Source organism: Ictidomys tridecemlineatus, chromosome 4 (assembly GCF_052094955.1).
Source record: "Ictidomys tridecemlineatus isolate mIctTri1 chromosome 4, mIctTri1.hap1, whole genome shotgun sequence".
NCBI classification, from domain to species: Eukaryota; Metazoa; Chordata; class Mammalia; order Rodentia; family Sciuridae; genus Ictidomys; species Ictidomys tridecemlineatus.
The window spans coordinates 108,342,055-108,354,547 of record NC_135480.1 but is presented as its reverse complement, the minus strand read 5'-3'; the positions used below and the strand labels follow the sequence as shown (position 1 = coordinate 108,354,547).

The window sequence follows — 12,493 nt, the reverse complement described above, 5'->3', positions numbered from 1 at the left end:
AAAAGGCTGTGATGTGGTTTAAATTCACAGCACCAAACAAAGGCTGTGATGTGCTTACAGACAAAATGTGTGTTAGATAAGCTGCATTCAGGCATGAGTAATAGTGCTACTAGCTGAGATCAAACTTAATGGATCAACGGTATGTATTAAGTAATGTGTCTTTAAACAGAAATATCTATAAAACAAAGTTATGTATATTAATCATTTGACAAAATGGTTAGGGGTTGATAAAAATGTGCCTATAAAAGCCCTAAAGATTTCACAAAAGAACTGTTAGAAGTAGTACACAAGTTCAGCAAAGTTGCAGGATTACAAAATCACCATAAAAATCAGTTATATTGGTGTTAGGGATCTAGCTCAGTGTAAAGTGAGACCCTAGATTTGATACCCAGTACCACAAAAATTTTAAAAATTAGTTGTTTCTATACAGTAACAATGAAGGGTCCAAAAGGAAATTTAAGAAGATAAGAACATTTATACTAAAGAGAAAAAAAATTTAGGAAATTAATCTCTGGGACATTCTGATATTAGGAGGTTGAGCATAGAAGGAGGAGCTCAAGAGAAACAGAATAGACTCCAGAGTAAGGTAGAAGAGGACCAGGAAGAGAAGGAGTCAAGAAGCCAAGGTAAGGACCCAAGCATCTACATTATCTATAATTTCTCCTGGTATTAATTATGTACACTTGTCCATTTAGAGTTCTCTCTACTGGACTGTTATCATTCATTCATTCATTCAGCTAATATTTTTTTCAATCCCCACCAACAGACCAAGTAAGGTAAGATGTTCGAGGGCTGGGAACACAGAAATAATGATCATTTAACTCTGTGCCATACGGTCAGTATTCAATAATTCAATCCTCACAATAGCCCTTCATATTTACAGTGTTGTTACAAGCACTCAGTAGATGAAATAAGGGCATGGGAGGTTAAATAATTTATACAAAGAAAGGAATGGAGCCTGGATTTGGACCTGGCCCTGAGTCTCAGACCATAAACATTTTGCTATAAACAAAACAAAAGCTTTGCCCTTTTGTTAGCCCATTCCTGAGTCCTCCAAGCAGAAGTCAGTTCTCTAAAGAAAAAAAAAAAAATAACAGCAAATCTCTACTCAGGGGTCTAAGGCAGGAGGAGCACTAGTTTGAGGCCAGCCTCTGCAAGATATTAGCAAGACCCTGTCTCAAAAACTGAAAAGGGCTAGAAGTGTAGCTCAGTGATAGAGCACCCCATGTTCTCCCCAAAAGACTTTTTACACTGAAAACTAGAAAACATTGCTGAAAGAAGAAGACTTGTTTTCACAGATTAGAAGACTTACTACTATTGTTATGATGTGAGGAGGAAATGATGGGAGGAAAGTGGTAATATCTTTTCTCACCTGTCATAGGATCATGGCCAATGCCTCTATAAAAAAAAATGGGTTAACAAGAGAAAGGCATAACAAATTTATTTAATCAAAGTTTTATGTGCACAAGAACCTTCAGAATGAAGATTCAAAGACCTAAGGTGAACCATCAATTTTTATGCTTAGGTTCAATGAAGTATGGAAATGACTAGACAAAGAATATGACCTAAAATTAACAGACTGAGTGGGGAAACCCAGAAAGGCCTATCTGCTCAGATTCTTCCTGGTCACTGTGTAGGATTTCATTCTCCTAAGTATAGGGCAGAACCCCTTCTGAAATGGAAGTCTTATGATTTACTGTAAGACATGGGAGGTCATCAGCTCAATGACAGAAAGGCAGGCAAAGATTAGAGTAATAATTTTAGGCTTTCTGGCTTGCTTTTGGAAAAGGTATTTCTAGTTTCTGTGATCTGCATTGGGGAACAGAAATTCTATTTTCTATGGTTTGCCTGGGGGAACAGAAAGGGCAAACTGGAGACAGAAAAAATTAAAGACTTGCTTTGCAGGGCTTGGCTTGCTTCTGAGGCCTGAAATGTCATATTATGGCATATAATTTTCTGAGCACTCTACAGATTTAACGCAATCCCTAATAAAATTCCAATGTGTTTTTTTTCTTGTAAATTGGAAAACCCTTCCTCAAATTAATACAGGATCTCAACAGTCTACCAATAGCCAAATAATCTTGAAAAAGAAAGCTGCAAATCCACAACCTCTGATTTCCAAACTTATTACAAAGCTACAGTAATAAAAACAGGGTGGTACTGATATGATACAAATGGATAAACCAATGGAATAGAATTGAAAGTCCATAAATAAACACTGGCATACACAGTCAAATGTTCTAGACAAGGAAGCCAAGAACATTCAGTGGGGGAAAAGACAGTCTACTAAGAGTAATATCGGAAAAAATGATATTCATGTGCAAAAGAGCGAAGTTAGGTATTTATCATATACCATATACAAAAATTAGCTCAAAGTAGATCAAAGTCACAAAATAAGAGCTGAAACTATAAAATTCTCAAAAGGAAACACAGGAGAAAAGTTTTATGACACTGAGTTTGGCAATTTCTTGAATAAGACATCAAAGACACAGATAACAAAAGAAAAAGTAGATAAACTGGGTTACACTAAAATTGAAATCTTTTGTACATTAAAACAGAGTGAAAAGGCCACATAGGAAATGGGAGAAAATATTTGTAAATCATACTTGTCATAAAGGGTTAATATCCAGAATACATATAGAACTCCTATATGCCAACAACCAATCAACCTGACTTAAAAATAAGACAAGGCTCTGAGCATGGTGGCAAACACCTGTAGGCCCTCATGAGGCTAAGGGAGGAAGATGACAAGTTTTAGGCCAGCCTGGGCAAAGCCAGACCCTGTCTCAAAATAAAAAATAAAAAGGGATAGAGATGTAGCTCAGTGGTATAATAACCTGGGTTAAATCCCCAGTACTGGGAAATGAATAAATAAGCAAGTAAGCAAAGAACTTGAATAGAAATTCTCTAAAGAAAATGTACAAAGCCAATAACATTGAAAAGATGCTCAACTTTCCTAACCATTAGAAAAACACAAATCAAAATCACAGTAAAAAAAATCACTTCTCTGTTGAGATGGCTATTATGTGAGAAAAGGAAAAAAAATCTCAGAAAATAACAAGTTTGTGAAAATGTACAGAAATTTTAAAAAAACACTGTACATGCTAGTGGAAATGTAAAATGATACAGTCATGATGCAAAACAGCATGGTAATTCCTCAAAAAATTAAAAACAATGCCTATCTGATCTAATAATTCATATATGGTTGGTTATATACTCAAAAAGAATTTAAAGCAGTGACTCGAACAGGTATTTGTAAACCTAAAGCCAATAAATGGATTAACTTGCTCTTAGCACTAATGAGTCTATTTTTCACTATTTCTGTTTTTCTTCACTCCTCTATGCCTTATTTACCAGATAATTAACCAATAAAGTTGACTTTGCAGCCAAGTGTGGTAGAACACTCCTATAATCCCAGCAGCTTTCGAGGCTGAGGCAAGAGGATTGAGAGTTCAAGCCAGCCTCAGCAAAAGTGAGGCACTAAGTAACTCAGCAAGACCCTATCTCTAAATAAAATATAAAAAAGGGCTGGGGATATGGTTCAGTGTTAAGCACCCCTGGGTTCAATCCCTGGTACAACCCTCCCCCCCAAGAAAAAAAAGGTTTAAGATGAGACACTGCCAGAACCTGGTATAATCACAGGACCTTAAGGCTGAGGCAGAGGGGATGTAAAGATAATGCCTAAGATTCTGGCTTGTGTGATTAAATGGGCAGAGAAACTCCTTTGGAATAGGCGATATCAGTTTTGAACACCTTCAGTTTGACAAATTTGTGGTGTTTAGAGAAGCAACAGGTAGCAGGAAGCCTAGAGTTGTAAAGAAAGATCTATCCAAAAGACAGATTTCAAAATCACCATAACAAGGAGTAGCGGAAGCCAAAGAAAATATCACTGAAAAAGAGAAATTGTTAGAAGAGATGGGAAGAACAAAACACAGTCTAAAGAACACCAACAGGAAAGAAACTTAGGCAGAGAAGGCTAAGAAAGAATGTCTAGAATTTATTTGGAGACTGGTGTTACAAAAAGGAAAGGAGGAAACATTTCAAGAAGAAATAAGCAGTCAACAGCTTCAAATAATATAGAGAAGTCACTAACATAAAAAGTGAAAATTCTCATTTTATTAATGAGGAAGACCCTGTGGTGACCTTATAAAGAACACTTCACACACCCAATCCCTCACCTGTGCAATGTTGGACAGTCAAGGGAAAAAAAAAGAACAGTTCAAGAGTATTGGTGGGGATAGATGTCAGATTATAGTAAAGTGAGAAACCAGTGGGGATAGTAAACAGGGTTTACTCTTTCATGAAATTGGCAGTGGTCACATAAAATTTTATTTATAACATGATCACACTTGTATCAAAAACAGAATAATTATGGGTGGGAGGTATATTTAGCTCTGTAGTACAGTGCTGCCTAGCAATTGTGTAGCTCCAAATTTGGTTCTCAGCACCAGAAAAAAGCAAAAAATGGAAGAGTCACGAAGAAATTATACATGTTCAAAATCACCATCTATAAAACTCAGGGAGACTTTTTTTTTTTTTTTAAAGTGGAGCAGACACTTAGTGGAGCAAGGCTCTAAGAATAAAAGCAAGAGAATCCAGGATAAGAATTTTAAGAGACAATTCTTCCTTTGAGATGGTTAAGAATAGGTAATAATGGAAATGAAAAAAAGAAAGTAAGGGAGGGAGGGAGGAAAAGAAAAGAAAAAAGAAAAGGAAGGGAGGAAGGAGGGAAGGAAAGAAGGAAAGAAAATGGTTGAAGCATTTATGATATGAATGCTTCTATTTTCTTTAGAAAGTCTGAGAATATGAAAGTGTAGCAGAAGTTTCAGGAGTGTTTAAGGTTTAGAATAGACAATGTGGTGCTGGAAAGAAAGCTGGCAGGGAAGAAGTAAGAAAAATGCTAAGCAGTACTGAGAATCCAGCTATGGAAAACGCTACGAATGAACACAATATTAAATCTACACTCTTAAAATGTATTCTCCAATAACGTTGGATTATTTGGGAATGCAAAAAGGGAAGGACTGTTGCAGAGTTGGCAATTTTCAGGGCTTATATGGCAGGACAAGAGGAAGAGGTTCAGACCATCAAAGCAGGACAATATATTGAATGGTCACAAGTTGGAACCCCTCTCACATGTTTTGTGAATACTCTATGCATGTATCCTCTATCACTATTATGTTGCCTCATAACTTTGCTTATGTGTCAGTCTCTCTTCTTCAGATTGTCTTAGATCTGAGTGCTGGCTATGTCTTCTTCCCAGCTGCATCTTTGCTAGTTAGTACTTAACTAATGGCTAACACCTAATTGTGATTAACAAATATTTGACTGACTGGCTAATTCATTTGAAACATTTATTACTAGGTACCAAGCACTATGCCAAATGCTATTTATACAACAGTTAAAAAAAAAAAAAAAGATGCGCACGTATTCCATGAAGTCTATGGACCAGTGGAAAATATCTACACAATAAGAACATATGTAAATAAATAAACAAATAATTACAAGTTATTCTGCATTGAGAAGAAAACAAAGAATGGAAAGACAGAAGAAGAGGGAATCTATTTTTGAGAAGGTGTTCAGGCCAGCCTCTTCTAAGGAGGTACCTTTAAACTGAAACTGAAGGACAGGAAGAGATCAGATTTGTGAAGGAAAAAGGGAAGGCTATCCAGACAAAGAAAAAAAATATATGCAAAGGATATAAAGATAATAGGTAGACACGATGCTGGCACAGTTCAGGTTATATAAATGACAATGTTGAATAAACATGACAGTATACCTTTAGGCCAACTTTATAAACCCAAACTAAAAGTCACAAAAGAGCAGCAGTTCAGTCCTGAAACCTCAGCCCAAATTTTACTTTCTGCCTTTTCTTTTCATTCTGTTTTTTTTTTTTTGGGGGGGGGCGTAACTAGATATTGAACCTAGGGGCACTCCACCAGAGTTACATTCCCAGTCCTTTTTATTTTTATTTTGAGGCAGGGTCTTGCCAAATTTCCCAGGCTGACCTAAAACTTGTTGTGATTCTTTTGCCTCAGGCTTCAGTGAGGATTACAGGCATGTGCTTCATTTTTGCTATCTTAAAAGGCCAAGAGGAAATTTCTCTGTACCTCTTTCATGTGGCCTAACAGTGCTAGTTACCTGAAGCCTTTGTTTTAAAAATAATATGAAAGCACAAAACAGAAATTATGAAGAGTGGTAAAATTTTAATTGGAATGAACTAGACTTCAGTTAAGTCATGAAGAAATCTTAGCAGAACGCTAGAAGAGCAAAAGATTTGAATAACTAGAATTCTTAATTTGAGACTCTGAAACCTTAGACAACATAACCCTAACAAGTTCCAGCCCAAACTTTACAAGTTTATTTCTTGATGATATTTGCTCTTCCAACTTACTGACAGAGATCTAGACCTGGTCATTGTGTGGAAATGCTGGACAGCAACCCTCTCAAAAAACTACTCATTTCTTCCCTTTTCCAACAAAGAAGACAATGGCCACCTGAAATGGACTTTTATAAATATCAATATAAAATATAGTTTTTCCAAACAGGCACAAAATGCTCCTAACTATCTCCTAGGTTTCAGTAAAAGCTCTAAAATAATCTTAAGGTTGGGTTTGTACACTATGAAATAAAACAGAAATCTGCCTTTTTATCAACCTTTACCATCCCAGCCTAGGAGGTATGGATAATGGTGCCTGAATTCCACAGTTCATACTCTATGGTCTCCTCTACCTGTCGTCTCCTGCAAGTGTCTCTCTGATGCTTGGGTGCAAGATGCTGATGGTGATTCAGAAGCAAGTCTTCTTGGCATCTTTCAGCTGTTCCAACAGATGGCTGCTGCCTAAAGTTTAAGCTCTAAAAGATAATAATACATATCAAATTATGTGAGCAGTGATATAATAATAGTGATAGTACTGTAGGCTTTAGGAATAGCCCTATCTAAGTAGTTCAAAATGTTCTCATATATTATGGCATAAAAGTAGATATTATATTTCTTTGAGCTCTTAAGGGTCTTAACTATCCACAAAGCAATCTTATATCGCATCTATAGAACAAGGATAATCTTAGTATCTATCTCCCAGAGACATTGTGAATAATGCATACAAATTTCTAAAACCATTTTGGCTATGATAAATGCTCTGTGAATACAAGCTGTTACTTATAATAATGTTTCTAATATTAATAAAAAATAACACTATCATCATCTTCATTAGTGATATACCTCTGACAAGTCCAAACAAAACTCTAATTTGCTTTCTGCTGCTTACTCTTTACAGTACTGTGTTCTACCTGATCTCTGGCAGAGCCAGGATCCTGGATTTTATGTAAACCATATCTGTGGTACTCTGGAAGCAACTCTCTTCTCCATTTCTCATCTGTCATATCATGTGATGCTTGCCCATAGTTACTGTGCTAAAAGACAACATAAACATTGACATAAGTTACCCAAGGATGAGCACCATGCCTGTGACAAAAGTAAAAGCTTCAGTAAAAAAGCCTAAAGTAAACCAATGAGAATGGCGTGTGTGATACATCTAAGAACAAGAGTACATTATATTCTTTGCCCATTATTACCAACCTTAACACTAAATCCTTGAAGCAATTATACATTTCCCTGTTAATCTTGAGTCCAAATCTAAACAAATTTACTCTCGCTACCTCCTCTCACTGTATTTCGCACTACTTGTTCTCCAAGAAAGGGTTGGTCTCTATCACTAGGTAAAATATACTGGTGAGACTCCAATAGCAATTCCTCTCCCAATCTCCATTTTCTCCAAAGATGCAGGTTATTTGATATACTTTTTCTAAATGAACAATCAAAGAAAAAAGTGATTATCCAAACAGAATCAAGGGTTAGTTACATTACAGACTTCAGTAACAATCCCAGAGTATGATACTAAGTAAGAATAACAGAACAGTTAGGGGGTCTATGTGTGCATGTAATTAGCATAAAATTTTCAAAACACCAAAGTAGGGAAAAAATGAAATAATAAATCCTAAGGTACCCATCACTCAACTTTAATAATCAGTAACATTTTGCTTTTTCATCTATCTCTTCTCCAGCTTTTTTTAGGAGTATTTTAAAGCAAATTAAGAATTATTCTGGGACTGGGGTTGTGGCTCAGTGGTACTGTGCTTGCCTCGCACGTGTGAGGCACTGGGTTCGATCCTCAGCACTACATATAAATAAATAGTCCATCTACAACTAAAAATTTAAAAAAAAAGAATTATTCTAGTACATTTTGAAATAACTAGAGACATTTTACTCTTAGCCTAACACTGGAGACCTTAAGTCTATGTATCCCCCACACAAGTTAGCTTGCTAAACCTCAGTCCAATCTTAAGTAACTGGTCTTCTCTTTTAGAAAGTGATAGCCCTTTTTCAGTATGCGGCTCCACCTGTTCTCCAAGGGAGGTTTGGTCCTGGATCTTAGATGGAACATACTAATGATACTCAGAGGCAACTCCTCCCTTACTCTCTCTCTTCTGTCCTAAAAGGTGAGGGTTACTTGAGAAACATGTTCTGAAGAAACAACAAAAACAGAAAAAAATTATCTAAAACAGAATGATATGTTAGTGATAATCCTTCAGGCTTCATGAGAATTCTAAGAAAACAACATCAAGTAAGAATATCCTAATTATGTTTTGGTAAGAATGAGGATGCTACACTGCTAATGCAACTCTAAAAACTTTAATTCTTAATCCCAAACAACAGAAAAAAAAGAGTCTTGAGAAATTCATCAAATCTTTTATAGTAATTTAGGATCTGCTACTTCTTCCTACATTGTTTATGTAGGGACAGTATGCTTGTGATAATACTGTGGGATTCAGCAAGAGTTAGAGAATAATCCTGATAAATTAAGAGTCTAACTGATGTATTAATCTTTTGAATTACAGAACTGATTTGATCAGTATAGACAAAGGTATTTTCTATCATTAGCTTCAAGGCAGAACAGAAAAAAAGAAACCAGCAGAAACCAAACTGTCTGGGCTTTAATACTCTATGCCTATCCTTCTTGAAGCAGAAGTATTGTTCTGATAGGACTTAGAACTATAATCCCACTAATGTAAGAAGGAAGCAAAGATATTATATCCTTACAGCTCCAAAGTCTCTGATTTAAGTTACTAGTTGTTCAGCATTTGTAAAACCCAGTTACTTGTATGAATTGCCAAGATCATTGTAATGTCATATGTAGCTAATAAAAAAATTTTTTTTTTAAATGAACAGCAGGAAAAAAAAAAAACCCAGCTACTTTATCTCCCAATTCTTTCTCTCTTTCATTTTGTTCTACCTGCTCTCTGATGAAGCCCTGGAATTGGGTTTGGGGAGGCAGACACTGATAACCCACCAGAGAAAAGTCTTCTCTCCCTTCCTCATCAGAAAATGGCTCCAGAAAATGAACTTTCTAAAAGAGAAAAAACACAAACTATAAACTGTCCAGTAAGAGTAATATGAAATAAAACCCAAAACTAGGTTTTTTGTCAGTTCTACAGTTTAGCTGAGGATAAAATCTGAAGCTTCAAATTAATCCCTAAACATTCAGTTCCTGCTGGTCTCTGTCCTTTTCTCCATTCTACCTTGGCCCTAATGGAGGACTGATGATGACTGCATAGAAGATCCTGATATACAATATCCACAGGAAACTCTTCTCTTCCTTGCCTACCTATTAAAAGTGATGCTGGCTGCTTCAAATTTGATTTCTAAAAACAAACAAACAAAAAAAAAAAACCAAAAACAGAAAATATCAGTTAAAAATGACAGGTTAACTTAGATTTTATGCTTCAATGAGAACTCTGGATTTCATGGAGGTCAGAATATGACTAGGCATCTTAAGAGAATAAAATAAAAAACTACTCTATTCCATAAAAGCCCAACCACAACCCTAAGAAATTTACTTCCTGTTGATCCTCTTCCTCCTTTTTCTCTGACTGATCCCCAGTAGAGGGCTGGCCTTGGAACCTATGTGAAAGATATGTTTCTGTTCTTGTGGGCCACTCCTTTTTCCATCTTTCAACTGTCAAAGCCAATGATGGCTGCCAGATATATTTTTCCTAGTGAAGATTAAAAATAAAAAAGTAAATTTTCCAGATAGGGAAAATATGCTGATAATATTTTAAGCTTAGTATGAACACTGGAGCTTTGAAAAAAAACAAGAAAGAAAGTATACTCTCCAACTATGGACCTCCAAATCGGTTGCAATATAGTCCTTATAAATCCCAATCCAAACTCTAAATAGCTTATTTATTCTTATTATCTCTCTTTTTCATTCCATTTTACCTGATCTTTGAGTGGAATATCCTGCTTCTGACATTTGTATAGAAGATTCTCATCTGAGAGGAGAATGTACTGATCTTTAGGGAGAAAATCCTGGTCCTGGCATTTGAGAAGAATATTCTGGTCTTTGGGAAGAACACACTGGTCTCTACATAGAAAATCCTGGTCATCATGTAGAAAATCTTGGTCCTGATATTTGTGTAGAATATTCTGGTCTTCAGGGAACACATGCTGGTTTCTAGATAGAAAATCCTGGTCTTTATCAGGTAGAAAGTCTTGGTCCTGACATTTGGGTAGAATATCCTGGTCTCTGGGTAGAAAATCCTGGTTTTTATGCAGAAAATTCTGGTCCTGATATTTGGGTAGAATATTCTGGTCTTTAGGGAGAACATAGGGGTTTTGGGGTAGAGAATCTTGGTCCTCACATTTGGGCAGAAAGGCCTGGTTTTTGGGTAGAAAATCCTGTGCTTTTAACTCAATATTCCTATTTTCTATCTCAGTGCTACTGGCTTTTATCATAATACTCCAAGTTTCTGTCTTAAAAGCCTGGACTTCTGATTCAATGGCTTGGCATTCTGGCTCAATAGCTTGAACTTCCAGATCAACAGCCTGGACATCTGGCTCAATACTCTTTTCAGGCTCAATACTCTGAACTTCTATCAAATCACCTTTGGTTTCCAGAGGATAATCCTGGGCTTCAAGACCCTGAAAATGTGACTGCTTTTGTTCTTTCTCTTCTATGACAACAAATAATGGATTTTTGAATTTTACTTTCTAAAAGTGAACATAAACAACAAATATAGAATGTTATAAAACAGTAACACTTAGTTTTCCATGAGATTCCTAAAATGATCTTAAAATGGCAAGAGTATTCAACAAATTACTAAAATAAAATGTGAAGTCACAGTCTGCCCAACTTGAAAGAATCTAACTCTACAATTCCAAACCAGTATAACAATACTGGCAATCCCTATTCCAAATCACAATTATTTCACTTACTCTTATTGCTTTACCTGAACTCTGCTAAAAGGCTTATCATTGTCTTCAGAAAAGAGACTCTGCTTGTCTCCCCAAAATAAATCGTCTCTCCCTTTCTCATTTGTTATAATAGATAATACTTCCTCACTGTCAGATTCCTAAAAGGAAACAAAACAAATAAAAAATAATACCAAATGTAGCTATTACAGATAGAAAAAATGTGACTGCAATGAAATCCTAGGCTTGAAGACAGCATATTCAAACAGTATTAAATGATTGCGATAAATGTACACAGAAACTATAAAACATTGTTGGAAAAAAAAAAGATCCAAATATGTGAAAAGACATCTCACATTCATGGATCAGAAGAAAATATTGTTATGATGACAGGGTGTAGTAATGCACACTTTTAGTCCCTGTACTGGGAAGGCTGAGGAGTCACCCAAGGAGTTTGAAACCAGCAAGGTAACAGAGTAAGACCCCATCTCAAATTTAAAAAAAAAAAAAAAAGGACATATTTCCCAAATTGTTCTAGAGAGCCAAAAATTTTTACCAAAATATTTTTTTCCTTTTATAGAAATTAACAAGAAAAAATTCATGTGGAAATGCAAGAGATTCATAATAACAAAATATTCTTGAAAAATATATTAAGAAGTTGGGGATTTCATTCTTCCCAATAAATTGCACTACACCAAAATTAAAAAGTTTATGCTGCAAATGACACCATTAATAAAATGAAATGTCAACCTACAGAATAGGAGAAATATACATAAGACCACTCTCTAAAAAGGGATTTATATCCAGAATATATAATGAACACATAAAGCTTGACAATAAAAAGACAACCCAATTTAAATATAGGTAATGCCTTTGAATAGACGTTTTTCTCAACAGAAGGTCAAATGGGCACTAAGGGTTTGTACCTCATCTCCCTATCTGATTTTCCATAAAGTTCTAGTAATATACAGTAGTTAAAAAAAAACTTTGATGGATCTTAAGAGGGTACTTTTCTCTTGTTTCCATATTTATCATGATGGATGCTGGTTTCCTACAAAGTACTCCTTGGGAGTTGGTGGGTGAGAATCAATACAAATATAAATGGTCTAGGGAAGGCAACATCCTCACAATACTAAGTGAGTTTTTGTGAAAGATTTGGAATGATCTTGGGTAAATTCAAATAATCCTATATAGAATTAAGAAAAAAAATAGTTATTTCAATTTCAAATATACAAACAAATCACA

At 35.5% G+C, this 12,493-nt stretch overlaps 1 protein-coding gene across 26 annotated transcripts in view; it reads right to left on the bottom strand.

Annotated features, from left to right (window-relative positions):
- The window catches only part of Ccdc15 (coiled-coil domain containing 15), a 96,612-nt gene that overhangs the window by 65,081 nt on the left and 19,038 nt on the right, over positions 1-12,493 (bottom strand). For 9 of the 26 annotated variants that reach the window (XR_013437968.1, XM_078047265.1, XM_078047263.1 and 6 more), the window contains 6 exons: positions 11,287-11,409; positions 10,277-11,047; positions 9,895-10,050; positions 9,291-9,404; positions 7,288-7,410; positions 6,730-6,852 (listed from right to left, as the gene is read on the bottom strand). Coding sequence is in view for 25 of the 26 variants with exons in the window: in XM_078047265.1 (XP_077903391.1) it covers positions 6,730-6,852; positions 7,288-7,410; positions 9,291-9,404; positions 9,895-10,050; positions 10,277-11,047; positions 11,287-11,409 (1,410 nt within the window). In the remaining variant the exon portion in view is untranslated. The remainder of the gene's footprint in view (positions 1-6,729; positions 6,853-7,287; positions 7,411-9,290; positions 9,405-9,894; positions 10,051-10,276; positions 11,048-11,286; positions 11,410-12,493) is intronic. The other 17 variants (XM_078047259.1, XM_078047255.1, XM_078047264.1 and 14 more) reach the window with 15 other exon arrangements.